This window comes from Durotheca rogersii, assembly GCF_024521655.1.
Source record: "Durotheca rogersii strain YMJ 92031201 chromosome Unknown GGS23scaffold_5, whole genome shotgun sequence".
Lineage (NCBI taxonomy): Eukaryota > Fungi > Ascomycota > Sordariomycetes > Xylariales > Xylariaceae > Durotheca > Durotheca rogersii.
Window position 1 is genome coordinate 699,514 of NW_026251236.1, and position 14,045 is coordinate 713,558.

The 14,045-nt window shown below is 54.3% G+C and overlaps 4 protein-coding genes across 4 annotated transcripts; 2 read left to right on the forward strand and 2 right to left on the reverse strand.

The window, feature by feature from the left end:
* Window positions 1–33: 33 nt before the first annotated feature.
* Window positions 34–1,231, reverse strand: GGS23DRAFT_410602 (uncharacterized protein). Its single transcript, XM_051513667.1, has 3 exons — window positions 834–1,231; window positions 721–767; window positions 34–645 (listed from the first exon to the last, which is right to left on the reverse strand). The coding sequence occupies exons 1-3, from the start codon at window positions 1,048–1,050 to the stop codon at window positions 142–144; spliced, it is 768 nt and encodes a 255-aa protein (XP_051373830.1). The 5' UTR covers window positions 1,051–1,231; the 3' UTR covers window positions 34–141.
* Window positions 1,232–2,894: 1,663 nt separating this feature from the next.
* Window positions 2,895–4,076, forward strand: GGS23DRAFT_594671 (uncharacterized protein; the record flags this gene model as incomplete). The annotated part of the gene is made up of 2 exons (XM_051518199.1): window positions 2,895–3,464; window positions 3,522–4,076. The coding sequence occupies 2 exons, from the start codon at window positions 2,895–2,897 to the stop codon at window positions 4,074–4,076; spliced, it is 1,125 nt and encodes a 374-aa protein (XP_051373831.1).
* Window positions 4,077–9,225: 5,149 nt separating this feature from the next.
* Window positions 9,226–12,432, forward strand: GGS23DRAFT_557797 (general substrate transporter). Its single transcript, XM_051515725.1, has 8 exons — window positions 9,226–9,897; window positions 9,965–10,016; window positions 10,085–10,340; window positions 10,400–10,648; window positions 10,705–10,954; window positions 11,136–11,450; window positions 11,517–11,548; window positions 11,613–12,432. The coding sequence occupies exons 1-8, from the start codon at window positions 9,829–9,831 to the stop codon at window positions 11,989–11,991; spliced, it is 1,602 nt and encodes a 533-aa protein (XP_051373832.1). The 5' UTR covers window positions 9,226–9,828; the 3' UTR covers window positions 11,992–12,432.
* GGS23DRAFT_618109 (uncharacterized protein) lies at window positions 12,115–13,151 on the reverse strand (the record flags this gene model as incomplete). Its single annotated transcript, XM_051520911.1, has 3 exons — window positions 12,115–12,558; window positions 12,671–13,010; window positions 13,147–13,151. The coding sequence occupies 3 exons, from the start codon at window positions 13,149–13,151 to the stop codon at window positions 12,412–12,414; spliced, it is 492 nt and encodes a 163-aa protein (XP_051373833.1). The 3' UTR covers window positions 12,115–12,411.
* Window positions 13,152–14,045: the final 894 nt, after the last annotated feature.

Consider the following 14,045-nt stretch of genomic DNA (forward strand, 5'->3'; position numbering starts at 1 on the left):
TCCCCCGGAGGCTCGTGACTTCGTAGCCGACCGCTGTGGTGTAGCCACCGATTACCATAAGCTGCTCCTAGCCAATTCAAGACCGGGCTTAAGCCACATTGCCCTTCGTGTTCCACAAAAAGGATTCAGGGCTGTCGATAATCATCGATAGTGGTCAGATCGATTACGGGCTGGAGTGACCGAAAACGAGCGACGCGTGCGGCGTAGGCTACCTAGTGTCCGCGTTCGGCTCGCCGCCGCCGCCTTCTCGGAAATGCGACTTATATCGTCTGTGTACGTATGCAATCGGTTTGTTGTGTATGTGTGCGCTTTCGTGCGCTCATCAGCGGGTGACAGTCGACGAGAGGCGAGGCCATGCCGTGCACGTCCCGGGCTTGCAGCAAAGCACGTAATCTCCGCACAGCCGCATACGCAGGCGACGGAACCCTGGGGTCGGGACTGATGTCGTTCTCGATGCGGCGACCAGGGCGGAAAAGCTAGGTAGGCAGGCCAAGAAGTTACCAGCATCGGTCCTCTGGCCCTGTCGTCAGTGGGACCATATCGAGATTTCGGCCCCTCAAAGGGACTCTTGGCCGAAGCTGCTGGTTTGCACCAACGATCTCTACAAGAACGGGCTGAGTACGTCAGCTTGTGTCTCCTGGCCATCTATTTTTTTTGGTTTAGTTATTAATTTTCGGCTTTCCTGGACTACTGCGATCGGTACTGTGAGGAAGACCTCACCGTAAAGTCGCAGATTTCCTGGCTGTTCTCGGACGGACCATGGGTACCTGGGAACTCTCATAAACCATTAGCTCCGATACTTTCATACAAGGGGGTACGTTGAATAGCTATACCGGATAACGCAATTGATCGGTAGGTAAGTCGCATGGACGAAACCTCCAGTAAGTTCGGTCGTGTGTGCATTTCTACATGCGGTGTAGAGGGGATCGCATAGGCTGACCGTCTCTCCGGAAATGTAGGTATACGACATGCGGTGTAGAGGGGATCGCATAGGCTGACCGTCTCTCCGGAAATGTAGGTATACGACATGCGGTGTAGAGGGGATCGCATAGGCTGACCGTCTCTCCGGAAATGTAGGTATACGACATACGGATTCTTTTGATTTTGATTTCTCGGGTGTCGCAAATTCCCGCCTTTCCCCCTTTACTTTCCGAGGAATCGACGGGATTTAAATCCAACCGTTTCAACCTTCCGGGCCGCTCGTTCCCGGCAGGCCGAATGGTGACCCAGTAATATACCTGATCAGACCTGGTTCGGATTAAATATTCTCGCCTGCTTGCTACTCCGACCTACAGCATGCAACCGCCGAAGCACGCGATGCTATTGGACGTCTCTACACCTGAGCGCAGTCGTGCCGTTCACGTGCCTACGTTGGCGATGGAAACAAGGGTGTCCCAGCTGGGAGAAGACACATGCGCATACATAGTCGTTATCGGGCTACCACCGCTTCTTTAGGTCGGGACGATAGAGCAGAGCCAATGGCCTCGGCGAGCATGGTTGGTGGTTGCGCGGCACCGGCCAGACCGCTGACGGAACTGGTTCGACGTCTGGGCAAACCGATAGATAGACTCGTCAGCTTCGTCGCAGCGCGGCGTCAGGCCCAATTTGAGAGGAGGGGGGAGGGGGGGGAACACGGAGTATAAAAAGACGGAGAGGAGAGAAAACTGGCCTGGCGAATTCGAAAAGATAAGAAGCCAGCCCACAGATATTACGCGTTGCGTGTGGTGCCCCATCGATCCATCGCGCAACACATCCATCCAGGTATGCCTACAGAAAGTTGAATGATGGGGTACCTACGTAGGAGAGGTATCGATACGAGTACGTTAGGCAGGCAAGTACCTCTTGCCTCAGGCACCTACCTGGGGTAAGTATGTATACGTGTGGTACACACAACGACTACATATATGTACCACCTGGTAGTAATCCCGCGTATTACTAGGGTGAGTTATACCTGCTCCGCTAAGAGGTCGTACCTAACATAGGACGTGTGTGTGTACACGTATACTTATGTAGATACCTTAGGTACCTACATGCCCACATTAGCACGTTAGGTAACCTCCTAGGTAGGTGGGGGAGCACCTACCCAAAGTCAACTGTGTGTGCCGTAGGGATGACAAGCGTGAAGGCTATGCATGTACTATGTAGGCGCAAAGGTTAAGTAAGCCCAGGGAAGAATGGCAGGTGGGAAGGGGCCGCCAATGCTGAAAAGCCGAGAACAAGTCTTGTATCGCAGTTACCTAAGAAGGGCATGGGGATGCGTCCTCACCACGGGCAGGCACTGACCTGTCCGACTCGGCACGTTGTCGCTTTGAGGCCGCTGATTGGCCCGTCACCAACATCAACCAATGTTAGAGCTTGAATTGATCGCGTGCCTCGACTCGACACCTTTCAATGCTTCCTCTTGTCGACGACCCTTTTTTTTCCCTTTCCACTATGTCCGGCATACATCTGCACTCCGACCCCTCCTACCGATGCCTTTTCCCTGGTCGAAAACATCTTCCCTCATGCCCGTCCTTCTCGCGAGATACTGAGGCCTGGCCGCCGCCTCCTGTCCGTCCTTCGCCTCCGTCGACGTCGTCCCATAAGCTTTGGAAGGGAAAGTCTCCGTGTCGCAGAACACATCCTTCGTTACATTACTTCTACTCCTCCTTGACGCTAGAGCCCGTGACCGTGCTTGACCTCCGAATCTGGTGACCGGCCTTTTCATGCGACCTTCCGGTGCCCGCACCCGCAAGCCGTCTTTTGGTGTCGAGCCGACCCTAAGGACCTTGAGAACTGGTCTCCGGGGTAAACACCGCTTCGGCTACCACCACCCTCCCTGCCCTGTTGTCGTGTGACTGGCACGAATGGTATAGGTAGATATAGATCGCTGCCCAAATATGACCCGGTTAAAGATGCCTCCAACTCCGGCCTCTTCCACTGAGATGAAGGGCCAGGACCATTCGCGCCAACTGTCCACGCTTCAGATGTCCTTTGAGTTACCCCCGTCCGCCATAACCCCCCATCTCAATTCCCAGTCGCAGGGCCCTGCAGCCAAGACGTCGCCCGGGTCGCCCGGGTCGCCCTCCGCCAAGGCTACCACCTATCCCGTTCAACCCAGCGAGACGGTCAAGTCGAGGAGGCGCTCTTCTGCTGCGCAAAAGGAGACTTTCGCGCTGCCTCCTCCGCCCACTAGGTCCCGCCGAATCATCCAAATGAAGCCCCGTCCCCAGGAGGAGCTCGCCGAACAGGGCGCGCCGGACAAAGCATCATCGGCAAGCTCGGGCAAGAACACTACCGGCGGCGCCGGGTCCAAGAAGAAGCAGCCGTCGGCTACCAGTGCCGCAGGGAGGAAGATCGCGAGGAAGACCGCCCATAGTTTGATCGAGCGACGTCGGAGATCCAAGATGAACGAAGAGTTTGCGGTACTCAAGGGCTTGATACCCGCCTGCACCGGCGAGATGCACAAGCTCGCTATCCTCCAAGTATGTCTCGTTTGCCGCACATCGATGACCTTTGTGTTGACCCGCCCCCTTTCGCAGGCATCTATTGAGTACGTCCGGTATCTCGAGGACTGCATCTCAAAATTAAAGTCGCAACATGACGACCGGGCAGCCACGGAAAACCCAACCCAATTTAGGCTCCCTCCGACAAATGACAATGCCACGTACGATATGGAAGATAAGGAGGAGGACGAAGAGGAAGGAGGCCCAGAAGACGTCGAGATGACAGGCTCGGAGGCCGCCTCTGCGCAGACACCTGCGCGCTCCCACCAGTCGTCGATATCGCCGGCGCTCGTAGCGCAGGATGCCCGTGGGAGGCGGCAATCTTACTCGTCCGCCTCGACCGAGTACCGCCATTATAGCTACAGCGGGCCGTCCACCGCGTCGCCGGCGTTTGGGCCTCAGGCCTACCCACAGCCCGTGGCGCCAGCGTCCACGTCGCATTCCGCTCTTACGAGCCCGGTTCTTCGGCCCCAGCAGGAGATCGATCAGGAGGCCTCGGCGGCGCTCCTGATGCTGAATGTAGACCGTAGGGGAATGGCTCATGGCGGTCCGGGAAGGGGAATGAGTGTCAGGGACCTGCTTAGCTCATGAGGGGATAGGGTGATCTCACAACTTACCCCCTCGTTTCTACATTGGCTATTCACATGGCGGCGCCCGTCGCGATTTTTTATGTGCGTTAGGGATGACGCTTTTTCTTGTTTCCTTGCGTCGATTAGGGTCGAAGAGGGCACTGTACCTGTGCATGGGCGCACATTTGCATCGGTGGATACTTGGCCCGGGCTTGTGTACGTGTGCCGGTGTTATACGGTTCTCTCTAGGGGGCCCGGAGGACAAAACCCAGCGAAATGGTATGTAGGTGCGTCGTCGTCATCGCCGGAGGGTCCAGTTTGGGATTAGATGGCGTCGCCGTAATCGTTGCCTTTGCAACACGTGGGCGACGACTTAGTCTCCGTACCAAGAGAGCATCATTATCGCTTAATAGACAAGAGCGATGCACGAAAGGGGATGCCGTCTGCTAGGTTGCCGAAACAGGCGTCTCCACATAGGCGTGCACTATTTATATAGGGCTGGGTCGTATAAAAAGGGGTTTGGCTACGATGCGTATCCGTTGGCAAGGAGACGATGGTTAATATAGGTATATATTTTATCTAGGGGCCCCAGGCGAAGCTCTCTCTACCTTGGAAGCGCCGCGATGACGCAGTCTGACGAGACTGCGTCGATCGTGATAGGCCGATCTGTCTTGCATCGTCGATGCAACGCTCGACTCGGTTGGCCTGTCGGTTCATCCTCGTAGCGAATCCGCCAGGGATGGGCCTCGAATCTGTTTTTCGCCCTCGTCTAACTCGCTACGCGACGGACCTGTCTGGAACGGGAGCCACAGGATCGACCGCGATCACGATCGCCTACCTACCCAACACCGTCGTCTTCCTTTTGCTCCCTGCCGCTCTCCTCGATCGACGGCCCCTGCGGCACGCCCTACGCCCGTGCTTACTCACTCCCGACGTAGGTAGGTACCTAAGTCAGGTATATAGGTAGATAGGTAAGCCGAGCTACCTAGTCGCCTCCCCGCGCCCGCTCTCCCCTTTCTTCTCTCGCTCCCCCGACGGATACCTACCTCGCCTTCGTAGGGCGACCCGGCCGGTATCGCCTCTCCGCCCCCCTTTACCGCCGCGCGTCCCCGGCTTACGTAGTCGGGCAGACCGAGACCACCATAAGTAAAGGGGGGTTACAGGAGGTGTACAAAGAAGCAGGCTGGGTACTACGGGCCCGCGCGTGGCGGAGTCACCCATCGTATCGTGTAATATGTCGTATAACGGGGTAGCAGTACGGCTGCTGTCGGGCCAGTAATTTCGATTTTCTTTTTTTAAGGGAGGGAGAGGGGGGGCACCGGATGTGTCGTATAAGGCATCCTTTCAGTCACCTATCTGGCTACCGATATAGGAGAGTAGCCTTGCGTTTCGATTCTTATCTCGTCGATTTGCCTCCGTATACTCGAGTACAGCAGGAGCGGGCTAGGAGCGGGCGGATCCTGGTTCTTCCCAGTGCCCGTTCGGTGCTTACGTTTTACCTATGGCAGGTAGGCAGGTATACCTACCATCTGAATGCCTGATGGCCGGCCACGATCTCGAGCACGTATTAGCGCGGCAGCGGCTCTAACGGATGCATCGACACCAGCCCCATGCTCCGTCACTTTACCCTATTATCCGGCGAGGTCGAGAGTTGAAGGACGGCTGCCTGAATAGGAATGTGGATCCCCGTTTGCGCCCTTGGATTGGTTCGTGAAAGACGCCGTCGGGTCCCGTCCTGGGCGAAAAGTTGAACTTGGTCCACTAGATAACACCGAACGTATTAAGTTAGGCTTGGCTATCTATAGCCAACGTCTATATCCCGAGCAGGTTATGTTATCTATCTGAGATTCGTGGCCTTTTCAAACTACGCCCATCAAGATATTTTTGCCAAGGGAGCTAGTTATGCTCCTTGTTGAGAGATTGGCACGTGGGATTGCAAGTCGGCCTGCTGATCTAGTGTCGATATAAGTATATTAGATAAGGAAAGCCGTAACTACGCCATAATTATATTGCCGTCAGCTTCCTTACGGTGTCTGCTCTTTTACTGGACCTCATTTCAGCACTGTTGGTAAGGCCTAGCCTAACCTGTCTCTGCACTGGCAGCCTGCCGCTTATTGATAGTTCGGCATTCTCTCTCCTTTTTTTTCGCAGTCGAGACCCCGATATTGCCCGAAGCCGCGTCATATTTCAACTGCTGCCAGCCTGTCTTGGAGCTGTATAAAAGCACGCGACACGGCTCTAGGGCAACTCCGACATTTGAAAGTTGTACGGCGGGGTTTCGGCGTCGTGTTGGATATATCTTGGCAGCATCGACATCCAACATGCGTTAGCCGGCAGCGATACCGACAGGACGAGCCAGCGCGAAGTGAGCTTGAACTTGCTACCCGAGACCTGATGTATGGATGCCCAACGAGCTTTGCCACTAGATCGATGGCGGAACTCGATGTCCCTAGTCACACCGGAATTTGGCCCTGCAGGCTTTTACGTGGTAGCGGGCGGTCTCGCGCGTTGCTATTTCCCATGTGGAAAGTGACGGCCTGATAGATGATGACCTTATCCTGGAATCCTAGCGGCTATTGTCTTGATGCGGATCCGTGATCGAGTTTGTAGAATCGCCGAGATAGCCCACGCACTACCTATGTATACGCAATGTGACGGGCGCTGTAGGCTGGATTCCTATCCTGCTTCTAGAACCGGAGGTATATTGGGCCCTTTGGAGGATGTCGGGCGCCTGATCCTTTCATTGGTCCCCGCCTATGCACAAACCCGAAGCCTGTGATCGGCTCTGACCAAAGTGACCGCGGCCATCTTGTTCATCGGAGGGATGAGAGGGGACTTGTTAGCCCCCGTTGTTTTTCTTGATTCTCGCCTGTCGACCCGGCTTAGCTGATTGTTCGACAAGAATTACTAATGTATATTAGCCTAGGCCATTCTCAGGCCAAGTGACAGACTGAGGAAGCTGCTAGATAGTGGCATGTCGCGGCTAACGGTGTATATCCTGCCTAGAAAAGCGGTTGCAATAACTGAAACTTTCCCCCTTTTCCCTCGTAGTTGAAACGAATTTCTTATACTAACAGTTCCTAGGCTCGTGGAATGGCACACAGCTGGTTCTTGGGCTTGTGTTAATGTTAGTGTGTTATAATGGTGTGAGGTTGTAGCGCTGTATTCCCTCTTTACAAATAACTAAGCACTAATCGGTTCTTGATATATACTGGCGCTCAAAATATCTTAGCTATAATTTACATGACGATTCTAGGTTCGCCCCCCTCCCCCTTTTCCCGCCCGCCCGAAAACCCAAAATAAAGCAATGTACATTTCCCACAATTTCCATCATTAAATACATCGAGACCGATACGCAGATATCCCTCTCCTTAGAAAAAAGGTGGGTCTAGACGACTTGTGTGGCAAAGAGGCGCGGCATATGGGATGTAAGCAACCGGCGCGAGCAGGCTTTTGCGAGGTTCTATGGCGGTGACTAGCGCGTCTTTATGCCGTCGGGGTCTCATCGAATAGATTCCCGCGCGAATTGTGCTGCCTGCGCAGTCGTGGACACGGATAGGGCCAGACCCGGAACCGGTAGGAGTGATCATAGCCTCTCGAGTTCGGGTGGCACGGCGCGACACCCTTCTCGGCCCGGGCCCGAGCCTAAATACGAGCCCACGCCGCCAACGGTAGCCCTGAGATTACTTACTAGCCATATCTCGATTTCATAGGCCCCCCTCGCGGTTCTACATTTTCGTAGGACCCTGAGGCTGGGCCGGCAGCGACGAAACAGGCGCTACGGCTATGCAGTGGTACCGACCAGCTCATGCGGCCAGAACGGCATCGAAGGGGGGGGGGGCGCTGAGGCATTATGGGGCGTTCGAGGTTTCCTATGCCCCTGCGGTCTCGAACTTTGTCTTAGGCAGTGGCACGGGGTACGTCTGATGCGTGTCGGCTGAAAGTACCTGGCGGGACCGACTGTATGGCAAGTCTCTAGAGACAAGTATCTAAAACCGTGGGGGTCCAGCTTCTTATCATTCCTCCATCCATGCCTCTGTGCCATGCCCACGGAAACTGTCTGTCTGGGAACGGTCTGTCGTGTTAGTGGCTGGCATTGGGGACATAGGCCGCTCTGGCAGCAATTTCGGACTGCTTGTATACCACGGGCCCGAGAGGAAAGGGTGACTAACGTGTCTCGGCGCTGGTGGCACGTCCTCGGCCCGGAGTCGTGCTTGGAACGGAATCACCCACTTGTTTGGAATGTTTGAGTCTGCCCTGACTTCGGTATTCGTTTGTTTTGTTGCCCGTCAGGCATTGGCTCTCCTCACTAATGCACCTACCTACCTGAGTACCTGAGATAAGGTAGGTACTGGCCGTCGCCTGAGCAACTTGAATGGGTAGGTATTACATGGCCCTTACCAGCCTCTGTCGACATCGGCTCGTGACCCCGACGCAGAGAGGGTGAATCTTCCACCTTAGGTGTTTGCTGGACCGTAGATACCTACGTCGGCTACGCAAACCTTCGGCAGAGAGCCCACTAGGTTCCCCGTATGCCCGCGGGTATCTACCCCGGGATACCGTCTGCCGTCAACCACCTTATCGCCGTTCCACTCTGGGGCCACCCGCCAGTGTGGGTCAGAGCGCATAGGGATGAAAACATGTCTCATGCGTGTCTCTACGGATCCGCGGCCGACCGACGGTCTGCGTCATGGTTACTAAGCCTTGCCCGATCTTCCGTGACTTTAGCGATCACCGAGAGATCGACCTTGGAGTTCTTTGTGGCGTGGCTACGGCCATGCATAATGACGTGCCCGTCCGATCGCATGCCGCGTCCTGAGCCTGGGGAATCCGTGCACAGCTGCCATCACTCCCACCGCCTGCAGGGTTCCTGGCTGGCCTTTGGGTGCGTCTTGACGTCTTCGCCGACTGTTTCCGGCTGGTGTGCAGCCATCGAGTGCGTCACTCCTCGCGCTTACAGGTAACAATGTGCGCGGCGGCCGGGGAGGCAGTGGGGGCACGTGATGTGTAATAGGTCCCGCCGTCTGCGGCATCGTCGCCTCCTGGGAAGGCGAAGGCGGCCGGCGGGTGTCGTTGATCGACTTCCCCTCTTCCTCCCTCCCCCGATTCTTTTTGTTTTTTCATTTTTTTTATCTTTTAAAAAAACAACGAAACAAGAAAGAAGAGACGAGGGAAAAAGTGGAGGACGGTGGTTTGCCAGATTAGGCAACCACCTTAGAGATAACATAAGTACCTCCCTCCTTCCCTGCAGTAGGGGGCGAATGCAGCTTGGGAAAGTCCAAGTCCACGCACTCCAACTGCAACTGCAACTGCAACTGCAACTGCAACTGGGATATACGACTTAACACGGCGGCGGCAACCGATTGGTTACCTAATCGTGGAAACGGACGGTTTTGAGCGATAGTTAACAGAGGTAGCGTTGCTGCCACCGTCGCACTCCTTCAACCTTACCCTCGTACTCCTCGACCTACGACATCTCGGGATGTGATTCGCATTAAACTGTGCTATTCTTGTGAACGCCTTTTTCGACTATACCGTTGGCAGAGCGAGTACGGCGTCAGCTCCCATGACACCCCGTGGTGCTACCCCATTTCGCTATCTGACATTGTCACGCAGTCAGGCCCCGGCGTCTATATAAGTCGAGCCGGACGCCTCTGTTGCTCGCAGCTCTACATGGAGACTTGGCCCGCGAGACATCCCGATTCCACCCCTCCTCCTAGCACGAAACAGCAAGCCCGTAGCCTTGGCACCGTCTGTAGCTAAGAGTCGGCAACATGGCGATATCGCAAGCGAAGCAGCCCTACTTCGGGTTCAAAGGCAACAAGCTGATTTTCTGGATCACGGTATGCCCCTTATGTGAAAGAACGTGGGAATGGCTAGCGAGCGGGCCGCTAACGTGAGAGTTGGTAGCTTGCTTGCGCTACGGATATGACATTGTTCGGATATGATCAAGGTGTATTCAGTACGTAACGATTCTAGCGTAAGAATGAATGGCTACGGCAGTATCGGCGACTGACACTTGTAGTTCAGGTGGCGTGGTCATCTCCCAAGACTATCTGGATGTCCATGAGCTACGGGGCCCCGAAAACACCAACATGCTGTCCATCATCACGTCCATCTACACCATCGGGTGTTTCTTGGGTGCCGTTGCTGCTCTCTTGGTCGGCGAGAGGTACGGTCGGACGAAGACCATATTGATCGGCACCGCTATCATGACTGTCGGTGCGATTCTCCAGACTACGTCCTACAGCAAACCGCATATGATAGTCGCTCGTATCGTCTCGGGGTGAGTTCTGCTCGGGTGATAGGTATGTCAAGAGAGCGGAAAGCTGACACCAGAGGTAGAATCGGCAATGGGATCAATACGGCCACCGCACCGGTATGGCAGACGGAAACTTCCAAGGTCCACAGCCGGGGCAAGCTGGTTCTCCTCGAGATGGGTTTGAACATATTCGGGCTCTCCTTGAGTAACTGGGTCAACTACGGCATGTCCTACACCCAAGGTTCCGTTGTCTGGCGGTTTCCCGTGGCACTCCAGCTCGTCTTCTGCATTATTCTCTTCTGTACGGTCCCATGGCTGCCCGAGTCTCCCAGGTGAGCAATTCAGACTTCTCACAAAAAGCTACCGAGGATATTAACCTTAGTCCCAGGTGGCTGCTTGCTCACGGCCGGGAAACCGAAGCTACCTCGATCCTGGCCGACCTTGATGACTTGCCAGTAGACGATCCGCATATTGCCGCAAAGAAGAACGAGATCTTGTTTAGTATCGAGTACGAGCGTAAGAACGCGAGTAACTGGGGAGATCTCCTTCGTGGCCGCACCGGTGCGGGAACCAAGACCATCCGTCGGTTAATCCTTGGGTCGGGGACGCAGGCGATTCAACAGTTTGGCGGTATCAATGGTGAGCATAAGCAACACGCACTGAAACTAAAAACATCGCGCATGTGCTAACGAAATGACAGTAAGTCGTTATGCCTTTGTCAACTTTGATGGTGTAACCAGGACCATCATATCAACACACATTTCGCATCCTTCCCCCCCCGTTCCCCGCCTGGTGATGGTGACCGCTAACGCTTATTAGATCATGTCTTACTACCTCCCCACAGTGCTGATCGAGTCCGTCAACCTCGAGGAAAGCATGGCTCGTCTGATCGCGGCCTGTGCATCCGTCGTGTACCTTGCCGCTGCGCTCGCCGCGGCGCCTCTGGTAGAGAGGCTGGGCCGTCGAATGATGATGATGGTTTCTACAGGAATCCAATTGTTCTGCTTCCTGCTCATCACGATTCTGCTTTCTCTTTCGGAGAAACCTGGCTACGCCCACCAGGTCGAAGTGGCAGAAGCTTCCATCGTGTGGTTCTTTGTTTACTACATCGGCTTTGGCTTAGGAATGTTGGGTGTAAGTCCCTCGCCATTTCACTGGTTGCTCGATTGCCAAGTAGCGACTAACAGCATTCCTCCGCAGATTCCGTGGCTCTATCCCACCGAAATAAACTCGTAAGTCTTGTCTCATCATAGGGGATTTATGCATGGATGTTCCTGACTCGTTGCGTTTGACCAGCCTTCCTATGCGCACTAAGGGTGCCGCACTTGCCACGATGACGAACTGGATCACCAACTTCATCGTCGTTGAAGTAACGCCCATTGGTATTCAGAACTTAAGCTGGAGGTTCTACATCATCTGGGTGGTGACCAACGCGCTGTTCCTACCCCTTATCTGGCTCTTCTACCCCGAGACGGCGAACCGCACCCTCGAGGATCTGGATGCGTATTATCGCGACGACCCGCCCCTGCTCCTCTTCCGCGACCGTGACTCGACTTCTCTGCGACGGCCTGCGAAGTTCGCTGACGCCCAGGACCGCGATGTCGAAGAGGCCACGGAGAACATGCGCCGGCGTTCTATTTTTGTCGATGAGTCGAAGGACCAGTCGAGCGATTGAGGCGCCGACTCTAGGCATCCTGGTTCGACGTTTTTCAAGGAGGAAACCGAAGTTTTTTTTTTTTAACGAATGACGCGAGCATACTAGGTAACCCGGCGGCGCATATGGCACGTCCCTGGGCGAGGAGTGCTTCGGGAACTCCTCAGCTGGCGTAACAGGCCTGCATGAGCTTTGCTCAAAGGGGATCACATATTAGCACCCGAAACTATGCCAGATATATGATACCACATGGATTTGCTATTTAGAGTAGATCGAGGCCTGGGAGGAGAGGAAACTAACAACTGGGAATGTATGCTATTACCTTTTTATAAGCTAGGCTCTCGCTTCATAGGGCATGATGTGGTATTACTGCCTGTAGTTGGAGTGAAAATCGATGATGCGGTATCTCGATGCACACCCATGTACGTTGACTATCCTCTATTATTGCCGCAAACCGGCGGATGCTTCTGGAAGGTTTTTGTGAGCATAGCATACTTCATGAGTCCGCCAATTCACAAACTTCCTCTGGGTGACGATGGCAAGGGCCCCTTGAATAGCCGCGGTCAGGCCCGGAACGACCGAGAACGACTTTCGGCGCGGGTGGACTCATCCCGTGTCAGGTAGGTACGGGATCAGTCCCTACAAACCTACATCTGCAAGTCAGAGAATATGCCTGTCTGCGTTTTACGCAACGCCGCACATTTCCGTTTAGGGCGCTGATGGCAAACAACATGAAGTCGAAGGGTCCCACGGAAGAAGATGGGCTGACAGTCTCCTGGCGGAGATCCCGACGGGCAGCGTTGACGCCGATCAGCAATCCGCCCGTGTCGTGCGCGGGAGAGCGGATGTCGAGGCGCTCAAACAAGGTCAAGGCGAGCTCTTGGTTTGCCTGTACTGCGGCGTACATGAAACCGATATTCTCAATGGTACTGAGGCCCAGGGCAGAGGCGACGGTCAGGTGCTGAATACGACGGATATTGCTCACAGATGATACGGATTCCTGCCACTTATCTAGGGTACTTTCCAGGTCTTCATTGCTGCTAGCAATTCGTTAGCGAGGGCCCATGTCTAAGAGGCCCCGTGTAGGTACCGAAAGTTCACGGGGTAGATCTACTTGGCACAACGCCTAGGTATATGTTTATACATGCATATCTCGAGTCACTGCTGGAGCCCTACGTCATGGAGGGCCATAATTATACGGAGCAGAGCCGCTTATAAGATATTGTTATTATCGATATTCTTTTCCTCTGGTGATGGTTTTGCAGGTGGGTTCACTGGAGTGCATATATAACTACCACAGAAGCCTCTAGAACTTGGGTAGAGCCAACAGGTGCCTGCCTTTAGGGATTGGCGGACAATTATAGAGGAGAGAAACCCGATCGGATCCTTCTCTCAGAAGTTAGCATTGATGCTTCGCTTTCCACATACTGCTCCCCTTGCTTACTCTCGCGTGAATTTGTATTTTGGTAGGCTCCTCCTTCAGTATCAGGGCAGCTCCATCTTGACAACTGGCAACTCTGGTCGCAACCCTCCCGGCCAGCTCCCCAGGATAGGGAGTTGGAGTATCCTCTTCTATTAGGTTGTCACTGCCGCTCTGCATCCCCCTTGTCTACCTACCTACCTAGGTAGCTCTTCTGCTTGAGACTACGTCCAACTCGATCAGTTCGATTATGTAGGCGGGAAGCATCCCTGCTCTCGAGCTTGCCCCTTCTTGGGCAGCCTTCAAAGAAAGATCGACCGACAGGACGACACATATACATGCTTGCCTCTGATGGGATGTTTCTACACATGCCTGATACCAACCTGTGTCCTGACAGGCAACCGATACGTCGAGAGAGGAAAGCATTGAAAGTTTTTTGCACATATCCTGTCAGACTTGCCAAGTCATCAGATTCTAATAGCCCTTTGCTACAACTATTCGAACTCAGGGCTCCCCTCCTCCTCCCTCAACCTCCAAGAGCCACGACGACAGACACAGGATCCAAACTCAAAATAGACCTCTATTTTCTCCTTCCATTTCTGCATCCAAGTCTAGTAGAGGAAGCCGCATTATCTGCCGTCGATCGTCTCATATT